Source organism: Rhopalosiphum maidis, chromosome 1 (genome assembly GCF_003676215.2).
Source record: "Rhopalosiphum maidis isolate BTI-1 chromosome 1, ASM367621v3, whole genome shotgun sequence".
Lineage (NCBI taxonomy): Eukaryota > Metazoa > Arthropoda > Insecta > Hemiptera > Aphididae > Rhopalosiphum > Rhopalosiphum maidis.
In genome coordinates, this window is record NC_040877.1 from 84466967 (window position 1) to 84482211 (window position 15245).

Consider the following 15245-nt stretch of genomic DNA (forward strand, 5'->3'; position numbering starts at 1 on the left):
TAATATAATGTACTTTCTGCACATTTTGTTTCTTCGACTTCTACCTATATTAAATACTTACATGCTAAAATATGTATCATCATATTGTGTCCATATGCTACATGATTATATTGATATTTATTTTATAAGCATTTAAGTTAAAATTGTCAAAAGCATCAACATTTCCAATTTTTAAAATTAAGGTTTGAAAATCTAATACAAAGTTCCTTATAAGTACTTCTTACTTAATTTCAAAAAATATTTAAGTACAATTTTATTTATTAGTTTTTGACAAAATTTGAGAAAAATAATAACTTTTGTTATTTTATTGTTATTTAAATATATTTTTAGAAGCAAACCTTTTTGTATATTACAGATATACTATCGACTACAAATTTTTCAAAATATTTTGATTAATTTTAAGTTATTGTCAATTTACCTAATTTAATATATATATATAATCTATTCCTCCATTATACAGTAAGTTTGTATAATACTCATGTCTTATAAGATAATAACAATAATATACAGTGTGATTTTTTAATCAAATAACATTCATTATTTCAAAATCTATAACTTTTTGAAAAAAAAAATATAATAGTAATGATTTTTCAAGCTTTTACTTTTTTGAATGATATTAAAAAGCATACATTTTTAATTTTTAATTTTATAGCAGAATCATTTTCAAAGTATTTTGATTTATAAAAATCAAAATTTGAATATTAAGTATTTAAAGCTTTGGTGAGCGGCGGAATAGCAGAACGGTATTTTATGGGATATTTCCTTACCACTCCATTTGGATCGCAATCTACACTAATTGTACACCTACTTGCCTATTTTTCAATTGATTCTAAAATATTGTAATAAAAAATATATTAAAATAAAAATTCAATCAAAAATACTTTTTATTTTAAGAAAATAATTTATTTTAAACATAAGTTTACTTATAACTTATTCAGTATTAAACCCTTAATCTAAACTAATTATAAATGTAATAAATAAAAAATAAAAGATATTTTTTCTAATGTTTTAACTTAAAACTTTTACAAAAATATGATTAGAATCAATTTAATTATTAATGAACAGTGCTCTAAATTTCATATTTTACGTTTCATTAAGCAACACAACATTTTTAAAAGTAAAATATTCTGTTTAATTAATGTATAATCACAATGTCAATTTTAGGTATTATTTATGAATACCTATTAATTTTTTATTTCAACAACTATACTTAAAATACCTTCTGACGTTATTTAAAATTTGGTTTGTGATTAAACAATCAGAAGAATACAGATCAGAATACAAGGCATATTTCAAGGTGGTAAAATTATATATGTAAAAATCATGTAATACGTTTGTTTAGCATACAAGTCTGATACCAAAATTTCACTTAAGAATAAATTACTTACTTAAAAATTGTTGTTGAGAACTTTAAGTTTAAAAAAATAAAATCGAAAATATTAACAAAATAAATAAGTATTAACAGTTTTTAGTAGGTATATAACAATTAAAATATACAGTTTAGCTTAAAAACTAGCTTATAGTTCACTCATACAGTTCAACTAAAATTATTATTACGAGTTGTTCTCCTGCGTTTGGGTTCAATAACATCCTCATCTTCTTCTCTCTGTAAAACAAATTAAAACCATTTTAGTAAAAATGTATTTAGGTTAATTAAATTCTCACTTACTTCAACAGACATGTCTAACATTGTAGAATCTTGAACGTCATTATTCTGTAGAAAAAAAAAGTTCTCAATAAAAAAAATCAGTCATAAATAGTTTATAGAGAAATTAATAATATGAATAATATTTGTATAAAACTTGTAGTCAACAGATTGCTTATCAATCGACTAGTACAGAGATAGCAAGCCTATGACACGTGCACTCTTTTAGTGACACAAAACTGTGTAAAAGTTTGTCATTCAAATCATGAATGTGGGAATTTTTAAGTTTAAAAAAAGGTTATCAAGCTAGTTGATAGACAAAGAAAACAAAATCAAACCAAAATTTTTATTTGACTCGCTGGTATAAAAAGATTTGCTATCCCTGGACTAGCTAGGAAAGGTGTGCAACAAAAGGTTTTTAAAATCTGAATGCATTTGTTTTACTCCAATCACTAATAACTATAACTCCCATTTTTTAATTGGTTACTCTATTAGTTATCGTTTGATAATATTTTGGATTTATTCAAAGAAAGAAAATTAAGAAAAGTGAAATAGAAATAGACTAAATCTTTTTATTGATTTGTGCAAAAGATAAAACTATTGTTTAATCATTTTTTAAATTAAATGTATAAAACAATTATTATCTTAATATATATTGACGAGATTTCTGTCTGCCTGGTATTCACATTTGAAGGCATCATATAATTATTTAAAAAAAGTAAAAGTTCCAAACGAAAATCATGTTGCTCAATGTCAACACTGAATTTAAAAAGGGCATAATAGAATCTAGGATTCAGACCTAGAAATTCAAAGGTAATTCAAAGGTTTCACTGTATAAAGAAAATATAAGGTCCCAAGTAAAAAATTACTGGCAAACCATTTTATTTTCTTGTCTAATACTGTTAAAACACTACCAGAAACATAAATATAGAGTTTAGACCTCCCAAGGATTAACAATCTAGTTTAAGAAGTCCAAATTTCAAGTCGAATTCCTAATAAGGCAAGGAATTAGTTCACAAAGATAGTTTTATCTTAATTAGTTAGTAAAATACAAAATTATTAAGTATTCTTGTTACAATAAACAACTAATTTCTAATATTTTTGTTTGTGGGGGACACTTTAGTATGGATAGTGGAACCGTGATAGGGGGACATGGCCACACAGGCTTAATGTATTGAATGCAACTAACATTTTGGAAAATGTTTTTTGGCAGTTTTAAACGTCATGGTAAAAAATAACAGTTATTACTTATAAGTATAAGTAAATTTCTATTTTAATATTTAGTTTTCAAATCAGGAGTTTTAGTGGTTGTTTTATATTGCTTTTAATAATGGCAAAAACACTTAAAGACTTAGTAGTTTTGAAGGTTATCAAGAATAAATAAAAATACTAATATAGATAAAGATAAATTGTTAATAATAGGCTAGCCTAATACAAAATCATTATTTAGTAGATAAAGAATAAAAATACTCACTACTTTAGACTCATTAGCTCGACTGGTTTGAATGTTATTTTTTTGAGTTCGGGTTTTAGTGGTTCTTAAAGCAGCTGACAATCCAGTTTTTTTTCCATTATTGTTTACTTGCTAAAATTAAAAATAAATTGGTTATCATGAAGTTTAAAATTAAATTTTAAAAACTTACTTTGATTTGGAATTTTTCAGGCAAATAAACCTTTACATTTACAAACATGGGATCATCATGTCTTTTGAAGAACATTGCTGAAATTCTAATTTCAGAAAAAGGAGATGTTTCAAATGTACTAGTATGAACTACTAATACACTCATTGCCAAATCACAAAGAGCCCACATTTTCTAAAAAATAAAGTTTTGTATATTTTAAACACTAAAATAACTCCTGTGTAACATAATTTAATTAAAACTCATTGAAAAATGATTGTACGATTCCAAGTAACTATAAACAATATTTTAGATTTTGAGTTAGAAATGTATTGGCTCTACAATACTTTTTAATAAAATGATATATATTCACATATTCATAATTACCGAATTAACAGTCTCATTAGTTGGTTCTACAGCGTCAACATAATTCTTGACTCGCTCCAACATCTCTTTGTAAAATCCAAAATTATAAGAATCATTTTTAGTGATCAATGGTTCAAGAATGAACCACAGGCACTGTTGCATCAATGTCAGACTTTCTTCATCTCTGTTATCTTTAAATACTGGAGAGTGTGTTAAAATTGATATAGCAAACAGTAACATATAATCAGGTAAAATATGAGGTAATTGTGCCATCGCTTTTTCAATTGAACCTATATAAAATAAAACATTGAAAAATAAACTTTGAATAACATTAAAAACCGTAAGAATAAATGAAAATACATGTGGCAGATCCTTGAGTTAAATTTCTGGCATAATCCCGTCTTCTGTTTATATCTTTTAAAACATAATCATAGATTTTACTCCTCAATCGTTCATCTGCTTCAAGTCCAGCCAAAGCATACATTCCCATAAAATCTAATGGGAGACATTTGAAAGGTAAACCTCTCCCTAAGCCTTTATGGAGTTTTGCGGCAAAAATTTCTCGTACTTCTAAAACTTCATCCTAAAATTAATTTAATTTATTATTAATTGACATAGAAAAGTATAAAACCAAAATTTAAAAAATATACCATCATAAGTCTTGATAATAAAAAGAATTGTTCAGCTGTATACTGATCTCCAACACCTTTTTGTTCACAAATCTTCAACATAGAACAGCCTGCTTGTAATCTTAACCAAGCTAATTCAGATTTTGATAAGATTCCAGATTGTGTAAGGTCACCTTTTTGTGACAAAAAAGCATTAAACATTCTAAATGTCTTCTGAGCTGATACTTTATCATTCTTTAAACCAATAAGCCACCTTGCCATAGCCTTCATACCTTCAGCCTTAAAAAACAAAATATTAAATAAAATATACAATTTTTATACTAAAACATTAAAAGTTATCTTACTCTACACTTTGTGCCTTTTGGTAAAATATCTTCGGAACACCAATTGGCATCAGCATTGTAAAGTTCACTTTTAATCGACACTTTTACTAATAATTCCTTAACAATCTAAAGAAAACACAAAACAAATTTAAAATTATTAACACAATGTCGGTTGACGACTATATGTCAAAATAAGTAGACATGCTTTAAAAAAACTTTTTTTTTTTTTTTATAAAATTTGTATTTTTAATTTTTTAAATAACTAGAACCAGCACTAGATAAAAACATATTTATTATTTTATTTAAATATATGTTTGGAATATTGTAAGGATATACAACTTTAAGACTGATTGTAAAATGTTAATATATCTAATAAATACTATTTATTAAATGTTTCATGAAATAACTGTATGTACTATGTACTATAACATAAGGTTATGTCAAACCTCAAGCAAAATTTGTTATTCAATGTTAAAAGTCATCAAGTAGTCAACCATTATATTGTAAGAAGTGAGAGTACATTATAATTCATCAATGAGTAGGTCAAAATAATAGATGTGTTAAATTAGAATTTTTCATTGTACACAAAAAAATAAAATTCTAAGTGGAGACCTTAGACCAACTTTTTAGGTATCAAAATTATCATGATAATTTTTGTTCCTGATTATTTAAAAAAAACTACTGACATTTTTTAATTTATGTACCAACTAGATCCTATTTGCTACCAGAAGCAATACTAAAAGTTGTTGATCTGGGTAATTTTTTCTGCACAATAATCAATTAATATAAAACACATTATTTTTGTTAAGCCATTTCTTTTCTAAAATATGTGTTGTCTATAACTTCCTATTGTATATCTTTATTGGTTTATTAATAACATATTTGAAACAGAAATATTGTTATTGGTAAAAATAAAATTTTGATAAATACCAAGTATGCATTATATGAATAAAAATATCAAAACTGCTTAATACATTTACCATTAAGACTTAAAATTAATTTGGGTTTAACTTTAAATATAGCCTAAGCAATATTATAAAATAATTCATGTTAAAATCAAACTTAAAAAAAAATTATAAATATTCATAGTCATCATATTATATAGTATTAACAACTTTAAAATTTATATTGACTTCAGACCTCCTAAAAACAACAGTTTTATTTAAGAGGTCCCAAATTTAAAGTCATTTCCTTTACTAGATAAAGAATAAGCTCGCAAGGATGGTTTGTCATCATTAGTCAATACTAGTTTATTCAATTTAATATTTTAAACTTCTTTATATATCTCTTAATAGACTTAAAGTAAATTTGGGTTTAATTAAAGTAAAGCCTCAGCAATATTATAAAATAATTCATGTCTAAATAAATAACTATATATTCTTCATAGTCATCAATTCATCATGTTATATTATTTACATAGTATTACAGTCAGTGCCATATAGATTTACACCGCGGCTGCAATGGTGCTTTTCAATAGGTGTAGCCCAAACTTGTAGTGATATATATATAGATGTCATTAATATTTTATTAATACAATTTCTATTTTTGTTGTTTTAAAATATTTTATGACAATTGTAAGTTTATTGATATATTGTTAGTAATAACTAGGGAACAAATTTTAATTCAAACAAATATTTTTTATGTAGTTTTAACATGGAAAAGTTTTTGACATATGTGTACGTTTCATTTAATTTTGAATAAGCTGATGTTAATTTTATTTTAAATATTTTACAAATAAATATACGTAATCTGTATTATTGTAGAATTTCCTGTTGAAATTGGAGTTTTAACCAATCTAAATTGTGAAATATAATGGGAAAAAACCCAGGATTAAACGCTGTAATGTCGATAAGGGATATAGTATTAAATAAAATTCTAAAAAACAATTTAGGAATAGAATACAATCCAAAAGAATTAACGTGTATGTAATATGCACCTATCGCTTCTATTGATGCGGAGAGGTCATTTAGCCGTTATAAAGCAAATACTAAGATCAAATTGCTGTAATTTTAAATTTGAAAATCTCAAATTATATGTTGTTTCAAATTGTTTCCCTCACGAAGACTATAAACATTTTTAATTTCTATTATGTATTATTTATAAATTATAGTGAATTCTATCTTATTTTCAATTTAAACATTTCAATATTATAAATAAATATTTATAGAGTATTAAACAAACATATATTTAAATATTTTTAATTTTGTACTAAATTAAAATCCGTTCCTTAATACTAATATTCAAGTATGGAGAAAGTTTTTCGTTATCGCATCAATTTATCTGGCAACGACAGTAACAATTTTAAAATGTACATAGACTTCAGAACTTCTAAAAAACAATGGTTTTATTTAAGAGGTTACAAATTTAAAGTTATTTTCTTTACTAGATAAAGAATAAGCTCGCAAGGATGGTTTGTTATCATTAGTCAATACTAGTTAATTCAATATATTTGAAATTTCTTAACATACATCTTAATAGACTTAAAGTAAAATCAGGTTTAATTAAAGAAGCCTCAGCAATATTATAAAATAATTCATGTCTAAATAAATAACTATATATTCCTCATAGTCATCATATTATATTGTTTACATAATACCGACATTTTTAATATTTATATTGACTTCAGACCTCCTAAAAAACTACAGTTTTATTTAAGAGGTCCCAAATTTAAAGTCATTTTCTTTAGTAGATAAAGAATAAGCTCGCAAGGATGGTTTGTCATCATTAGTCAATATAAATTAATTTAATATGTACATACAACACTCAACCCTTTTATAATTTTTTATATAATAAACTAATAGTTATAAATAAAACCACAGAACAATTTTTTTTATTTGCAATCAACTACACGCACTAGAGGTTGAATGTTTTATAATAAAATTGTGTTGTATAAGTTTAAAATTTATTAATAATCAACAAGTATGGAAAATATATATATATATACTTTGGTGGAAATTATCATAATTTAAATAAATTTATAATGAATTACTTACCTTTCGAGAAATCATATTCTTGAAATGAACATTATATTTTTCAGCTACATTGATAGCTAAATGCCCAAGAGCTACTATTGCTGTTTCATAATGTTTTGAATCAGGTTCTAAATTAATTTTAGTTTTCTAAATTTTTCAAAAGAAAACCATATTAATTATTTTAAATATACATTTAAAATCAAAATATTGTTACCTCAACAATATCATCAAAGATATCATTTTTGGATTTATATACATTGACATATAAACATCGTATAGCTCCTTTAGCTTGTTTTGGAGTACCGCTCACTGCCAATTTTTTACATATTGGTATTAATTTTTCAGTGAATTCTGGGTATGAATCACCTAACATATTTACAATAGTATTATTTTATCTGATAATTTAATAACATATTTTAATAACAAAATTTACCAAGTGCACTGTATTTGCCAATTGTTGTCAACATAGTAAGAACTTGAGGAGCAATGTATTCATCATCATGATGTGATAAATCTAATAGCTTATCCAATATGTCTGGATGATAAAAGTGGCAAGCAAATGTATTTGACAAAACCTGAAGTCATTGGATATTATATTAATTATTATAAATAGTGTTAAGGGTGACATAATTAATTTACATTAAGAAGTTCGAGTCCTCTGTAAGCAGCAGTTTCTGGGTGTAAACCAAGTTCTTCTATCATATTTCCACCACTCAAACAATTTTCAACATGATTAAACAATTCCTATTGAACAAAAAAATATTTAATTTATTATCACATTGACTTTGGTATGCCAAATAAAAAATAATAACATAATACATTAAATCTTAAATAAATTTAGTAGGCTTATATTGTATGGGACCACACGAGTTGCCTTTGTCTTACAAACTTTTAGCAGAACTAATTTCGTGTAGTTGGCAATTATTAGTATTATGAGCGAATTTACATATAACTGAAAGGTAAGAATATTACCTAGGGCACATACAGTGAATTATAATTTAATTTAATGAAATAATATTTATTTTTTTTAAACTTCATAACTTAAGATTTAAAATATAAATATTAATAAGTTTATAAGATGCATTATATAATATTATACCTTTAAATAAGTTTAGGTGTGCTTTTATAATATTGTTTACATTTTGTATAAATCTCATTCTATATTGTAACTGAGATAATTCTGTAGTAAAAATATTATGATTATTATAACACTCTCTTTATATAAGTACAATTAAAATTCATAAATTTAGAGAAACTAAAACTTATAAAACTATACTTGATATATTTAATACAATAATTAGTACAATTCACATTCTTAGAGTATGTCAGCGACTATTAATTACTTTTAACTGTAAAATATAGCAAAGTAATTTTTTTCCATCTTGTGTCATTAGATTCAATATTAGAGTGAATTAAATTGACCAATAGGCATTTATAAAAATGTTCATAAATATTACACAATCTAATAACATAATCTAATATTATGTTGGCCTTATTCAATATTTAATTTTTTTAGCATTATATTTATACTTACAAATTTTTTTTATACTTTTAACTTCTACACAAATTTAAATTAGAATTATTGCAAAAAACAAACGTACATATACAATCAATATTCTTAACTTAATATAATAATTGATTAATTCACTCCAATATCAAAGCTAACAAGATTAGTTCTGCTTATCACACATTTTTATTTGGTGTGGGTTAGAGAAGAAACAAATAGTGTGCAGATGCCAGATATTCTCTTATCAATAGATTTAAAATGTAATGATTATGAAATTAAAAATCTATAATTAATAATATACTAACCTTTAATGCCTGAGAGTCTATCATCACTGATGATGCTCTTTCCAAAAGTGCTTTTACAGTGTTATAATACAAATTTGTCATTACTGGTTGACCAAGTTTCCTTAAAACTAAATTTGTAGCTTCAGATATTTCAGCAGTACTAGAATTCTGTTTTGCAATTGTATCCATAGCTTTTTATATTAAAAAAATAAAACATTAATTTAATTTATTATTAAATATACCTAATGCTTAATAATAAAAATAAACTTACAACTCAATAATGAAGGATCTTTAATCAGGTGTTGTGAAAATTTTCCAATAAACTCTGCTGCTTTAACTGATTCGGGTAAATATCGAGTTAATAATTTTATGCTTCCCTGAATTTCTTTATCTTTTTGAGGACTATCTTCTTTTTTGTGATTATCAAGAAATTCTTTTAAATGTGAACGGATTCTAAATATTTTTTTTAGTAAATAAATAAACATCACATGTTTTATAAAACAAATAAAACTAAAGTCACTTACAAAAGTTGTGTTTTTTGAATCTCCATGAAAGCTTTTTTAGCATAATCATCAATCGTACCATATAAATGATAAAGTCTCTTCATTCTCTCTTCAGGTGGTAGTTGATATGGTACTAAAGATGTATTTACTAATCGTTCAACCAAAGATTTATCTTCAACACAAGTTCTGTAATACCCATGTAAAATTTTATCTTTGATCCAAGTGAATGCTTTTTTAGTGGCTTGAGGAATGTCTGGATCATTCAAATATGTTTTATATATAAATGCAAGCCCAGATGTAGCTTCTTTTCTTATTTTAAACTAAAACACATACACAATAGTTTATAATTAAACAATTGTATTTAGTTAAATTTATAATATTAATACAATACCTTTTTATCACACATTCTGTGTTTAACAACTAAGAGTAATTCTTCATTATCAGCAATGGGTTCAAAGTCATGTTTAGCTGTTGATACAATAGCCATAACTGTTTCATGACGAACATTCATATCACTATCAGAACTTCTTAAACGTAATGCTTCTGTCAGATCTTGACGAAGTTCAGGTTGATTTAAAAGTAAATGCATGGCATACTGAACACATTTAATGCGTATGCTAACAGATATATCATTAAATCGGCTAAGAAATGCTTGCCATAATATACTATGATGGCGAGCAAGACTTGAATCTCTTTCTGAAAACATACGAGCTAAAAGGGACACAGTACCATGACGTTCTTGTTCAACAGTTGACTTTAGTTTACATTCAAGTTGTGGGAGCACAGCCAATAATACAGATGGACTGATTCTGTTCAATTCATAAATGAGATCATAAGTTTTAGTACTTATAGCTAGATTTTTTTCATTCTTTCCCAATATCAAAACATGATTAAAAAACTAGAATACAAATGTAACAGTTACAATCAAAATCATAATATTATATTATTTATATACTTACTGATTGGATGTAGGGCTCTAAAGTGTTTGAGCATTTAAGAATAAGATCTTTAGCTAATGAATAAGCATTTTTTCTTTGTGATTTATTGGGTTCAACAATATTTATTAAAATAATATCCAGAAGTTCACTAGCCACCATATCAGATTCACATATTAATGGACATAATATATCCAACATAAAAGATTTGACTTTAGTTGAATGTTCATCACTATTAAACACAATAATATTAATAAATAATATTTAGTAAAATATAACTTTAAAAATATATGTGTATGTATGCTTACTTGACAATTTTAAACATGAGTGAAAATAATTTGCAAAATATTTCTTGACAGTCCTCAAGTTCAAAGCACATATTAAAAGACTTAACGTAAGCAAGATTTTCCAAAAGATAAAAATATCGTTTAAAAGCTGGGTCCTTTGGATCTTTTAAACCAGCAAGTTGTTTAATTAGGAACATAAATATACCCTTTAACAAAAATGTATTTATGATGTTTAAAAAATTAAATCTTAGTTTAAGCTAATTATTTCATACTTTGACTTGCTCAGGATCTTTGTATGGAGCTTCAGGAGCATAAACTCTAAGAACATCAGCGATGCAACAAGCTATTAATAGCTGAACATCTTTACTAGCATGTTTCAGAAAATAATCTTCGGCCAAATGTAAAGTCAATGGTATATATTGTTGATACATGCCTTCATCTTGGCCCATTGCTTGAAGAGTATGAGCCAAAGTCTAAAATATTAACAGATTTTAGTATAATCAATAAACTTAAATTATAAATTAATATACTTTTAATCGACGAATAAGTTCATCTGGACCCAGATCATCTGTAACTGGACGGCATCCAGCCGGATATGTCATATCCTCCTGCATATTTGTGATAATTACTTTTTTCTGAAAAACAAATGGTTATTGAGTTAATACACTTAGATAATAATACATGTACACCTTATTTTTTAATGATAATTTTATTTTAGGCAGGTATAGTCTTTAAGCTTATTATTTAGATTATATTAGCTATAAAACAAATACACATGAGAAACTGTCAGTGCGATGCACTTTATTATCTGACCTTTAACACACCATGTTAATTATAATCTTCCAATTTATTGTCGAAACAATTGCATGCTTTTATAAAAATAAGTAAAATATTGAACGTAAACAGTAGCATTAGATTAATGAAATAAACAAATAGGTACCAGAATATTTTAATCAAAGTAATCCAACAAAGGATTTGCCTATGATGATTCTAGTAAGTACGACTATTTTTTGACCATGAACAGAAGGAAGGATAAATTAAAAAAATTACAATTCTCACCACAAATGTTGTGACAATACAAGGTGACAAGTTGTTGCATAAAATCGTGCTAATAAAACGTAATCTACACTTCTTTATCTGTGAACCGACGTCCCTATGTAATAATAAGACATGATTGATGTACTTACTTACAGACTGTAACCGGTCCCGCGCAAACAGCAGTATTGCATTGCCGAGTGTATGCTTGTCTACGAGTGCGGCTGGTGAAGCTAGTAAACACGGATCGGCGAAATCAACGAGTTATCACATTGGTCACATCGTTACACTGCTCACCGTCAAAATTGAGAGGATCACTTAAATAACGATTGAAACCAACAAACAGCGCGTACGTCAGTTCAGGCGACGACTCGTGTAACGTGTTACAACAATAATCTACCTTGATTCTCAGTACGCGCACTGAACGAGTGAAAAATGAAAATCACTAATGGGCAATGGCGGAGAATTTACCGTTAGGAGGGTTTGAGGGGACGGTGAAGAGGCGAGACAAATATGAAAAAATATATTATACAAAAAGCAAAAACCGCTAAGGGATGCGATACAATAATAATAATATTGTAAATAGAACACGAACGAAAAAGAAAACACACAACATACGTAATAAACGGACTACAAACTCCAAAGATGCTACTAAAGTCTGGCTAGTAAAGGCAGTGTGACCGCGTCACATAACAACAATTTACCAGTTGAAAGTGTTTTTTATTTTTTAATTATTTCATTACAAAACTACAGAAGAACTTCTCTTGTGTATAATTAAAAAATATATTTTTGACGTTTTTGTAATGATATTGAAATATTGAATATAATTTATACTCTTAGAGGCCATTACAAGTATCCATTTCGCATGATACGAATATAAGTCGATTTGTTAGTAACTTCAATGCAATTTATCAATGATTTGTTGATCCTATTGTAATAAATTATGATACTAACTACTTATCGTAAATCGTAATAAAAAAATCCAATTAAATATCCATTATCCGCTATCCAATCCATACACTCCGTTCTGCGAACTGACTATATTAAAAATTGAAATGTATAAATTTATAATTGCCAAATTTATTGAATTATTAATAACTAAATTACGAGAATAAAACCTTAGGTGTTATAATATACATTATTTATAAACTTCTGAATTTCAGTAAGTGTAATGTATAATAGTAGCCAATTAATATGTACAGACGTACAGTATATAACTTATATAATGATCACACTAGAAGTCCCCTGTCAAAAATCAGAGCTTATAAAGAGCTTATTCGAATTTTCGTTACAACAAAAAAAAATTCGATCCCCTGGAATTTGCTGTGACGGGATTTTACTATATTTTCAATAGGTAACATTGAATTTTTTTTTTAAATTTAATTCTTTTTTTCTGAAAAACCAGGGGGTGCAAGTACGTAATCTATAGTAGCTCCAGCTATTTTCATATATTATTTACTATTTTGACATTTTGTCTATCAATCCATTCTTAAGTTTTCCATACCCTTTATTTTACTGAATTAATGTTCATAGCCACATAGCCATTCTCATTACAGTATAATATGAAAAATAGTTTGGACATTATAATTGTGACTATTTAAAACATAGACATATAATATACTATATGTCTATTTTCTATAGTCTATGATTTGAAATACTATGTCTTACAATATTCATGAAAATTTGATTTATCCAAAAACATGGCTCCAGACAATCGAATAGATACCTAATTAGGATAACTAAAAATAACATCAAAATTATTTAAGAAACTTTATTATGTTTAATAATAACATACTATAGTATTTATAATAATTTGTAATTGTATAATATTAATTTGATGAAATGGTATGAAATAAATTATTGCTCAAAAATCATATTACTGCACAATGTAGAGAAACTTTCTCTACATTGTGTGTTGATGTAGCTGTCTTATTGTCTTAGCATTGACATGATAACAAAATATGTTTTACGAGCAGTTATATTCTTTGGTGTTAATAACATGTATATTATAATGCTCTATAAATTTTCTGAATTCAATAATATTTATACAAACATTAAAAAAAATCTACAAATAAGTTTTTTTTTTTAAGCAAAAATAAAAATATAACAGACCACAACCTACAAAAACAATTGTCATAATCTAAAGAATATAATAATAATGTCATATGAGTACAAATATACACAATGTTATGTGTAACTGTATAAGTGACTGTATAAAGACACAAATAATTTAAGTAGACCACTTAAATGAGATAATCACCCTTCCATTTTTAAATTAACATTTTATAACAAACAAAATTAATAACAACCATAATAATGATAAGTAATTAATTATTAATTTTTGAATTATAGAAACTAATGGTTTTATAACATGTTCACTAAAAAAAAAAATATATATTAATAAAATAAAAATGTGAAATCAATTTTGTTTTCATGAGTCAACCACTAATGTTTAAAATATACATTGGGAATGTAAGATGTTAACATAATATTATTAACACAATAACTGATTTTAACGTTTATACAACGTATCACAGAACACATATGTCATTATTATATCATGACGTTTTCAAAGTGAAATTAATCTTATCATATATTTAGCATAACACATTTCAGTTTATAATATAATTATTATCTAAACAAATTGTGTGGAGAGTATAATGAAAACTAAAAAAAAAATGAAGAAATATTATTGTAAATTATAATATAATTGATATTTATCTAATTGAAATGGAAAAATATATGTTTAGCATACTCTTGAGCTTACTTAATTATAAAAATCAGTTTAATAGTTTGAAATTTATAATTCATTAATATAATTTTATATATTTTTTATTATTAATAGAATTAATACATTAAAAATAATCACTGTACTAAAAATACATCATTACAATTATTAACAAGTTTCTGATCATAATACCTCATGAAAAACAATAAGTGTAACATAGCATATTGTTGCTTTTACATTATGATTTTAACTGTATATAATAAAGTAACAATATAAAATTAAAATAGTAATTACTATTGTTTTTTACCTATACAGTTAAAAAAATTATTTATTTAATTTATCATTAATTAGAAAATTTATATTAATAAAATTATACAACACAACTATTTTAATATGATTCTAACTAAATAAA

The 15245-nt window shown here is 25.3% G+C and overlaps 1 protein-coding gene across 2 annotated transcripts; it reads right to left on the bottom strand.

Annotated features, from left to right (window-relative positions):
- Positions 1 to 1084: 1084 nt before the first annotated feature.
- On the bottom strand, positions 1085 to 12728 carry LOC113556332 (sister chromatid cohesion protein PDS5 homolog B-B). 2 transcript variants are annotated; one of them, XM_026961205.2, is made up of 21 exons: positions 12262 to 12728; positions 11601 to 11705; positions 11343 to 11543; positions 11092 to 11276; positions 10808 to 11015; positions 10240 to 10746; positions 9870 to 10168; positions 9617 to 9798; positions 9367 to 9536; positions 8194 to 8298; positions 7988 to 8129; positions 7769 to 7920; positions 7576 to 7701; positions 4604 to 4708; positions 4281 to 4538; positions 3991 to 4213; positions 3652 to 3920; positions 3289 to 3459; positions 3120 to 3230; positions 1670 to 1714; positions 1085 to 1606 (listed from the first exon to the last, which is right to left on the bottom strand). In XM_026961205.2, the coding sequence occupies exons 2-21, from the start codon at positions 11682 to 11684 to the stop codon at positions 1538 to 1540; spliced, it is 3612 nt and encodes a 1203-aa protein (XP_026817006.1). In that variant the 5' UTR covers positions 11685 to 11705; positions 12262 to 12728; the 3' UTR covers positions 1085 to 1537. The 2 variants fall into 2 exon arrangements, with proteins under 2 accessions (XP_026817006.1, XP_026817005.1); XM_026961204.2 differs by having other exon boundaries at positions 12258 to 12727.
- Between the last annotated feature and the right edge of the window lie 2517 nt (positions 12729 to 15245).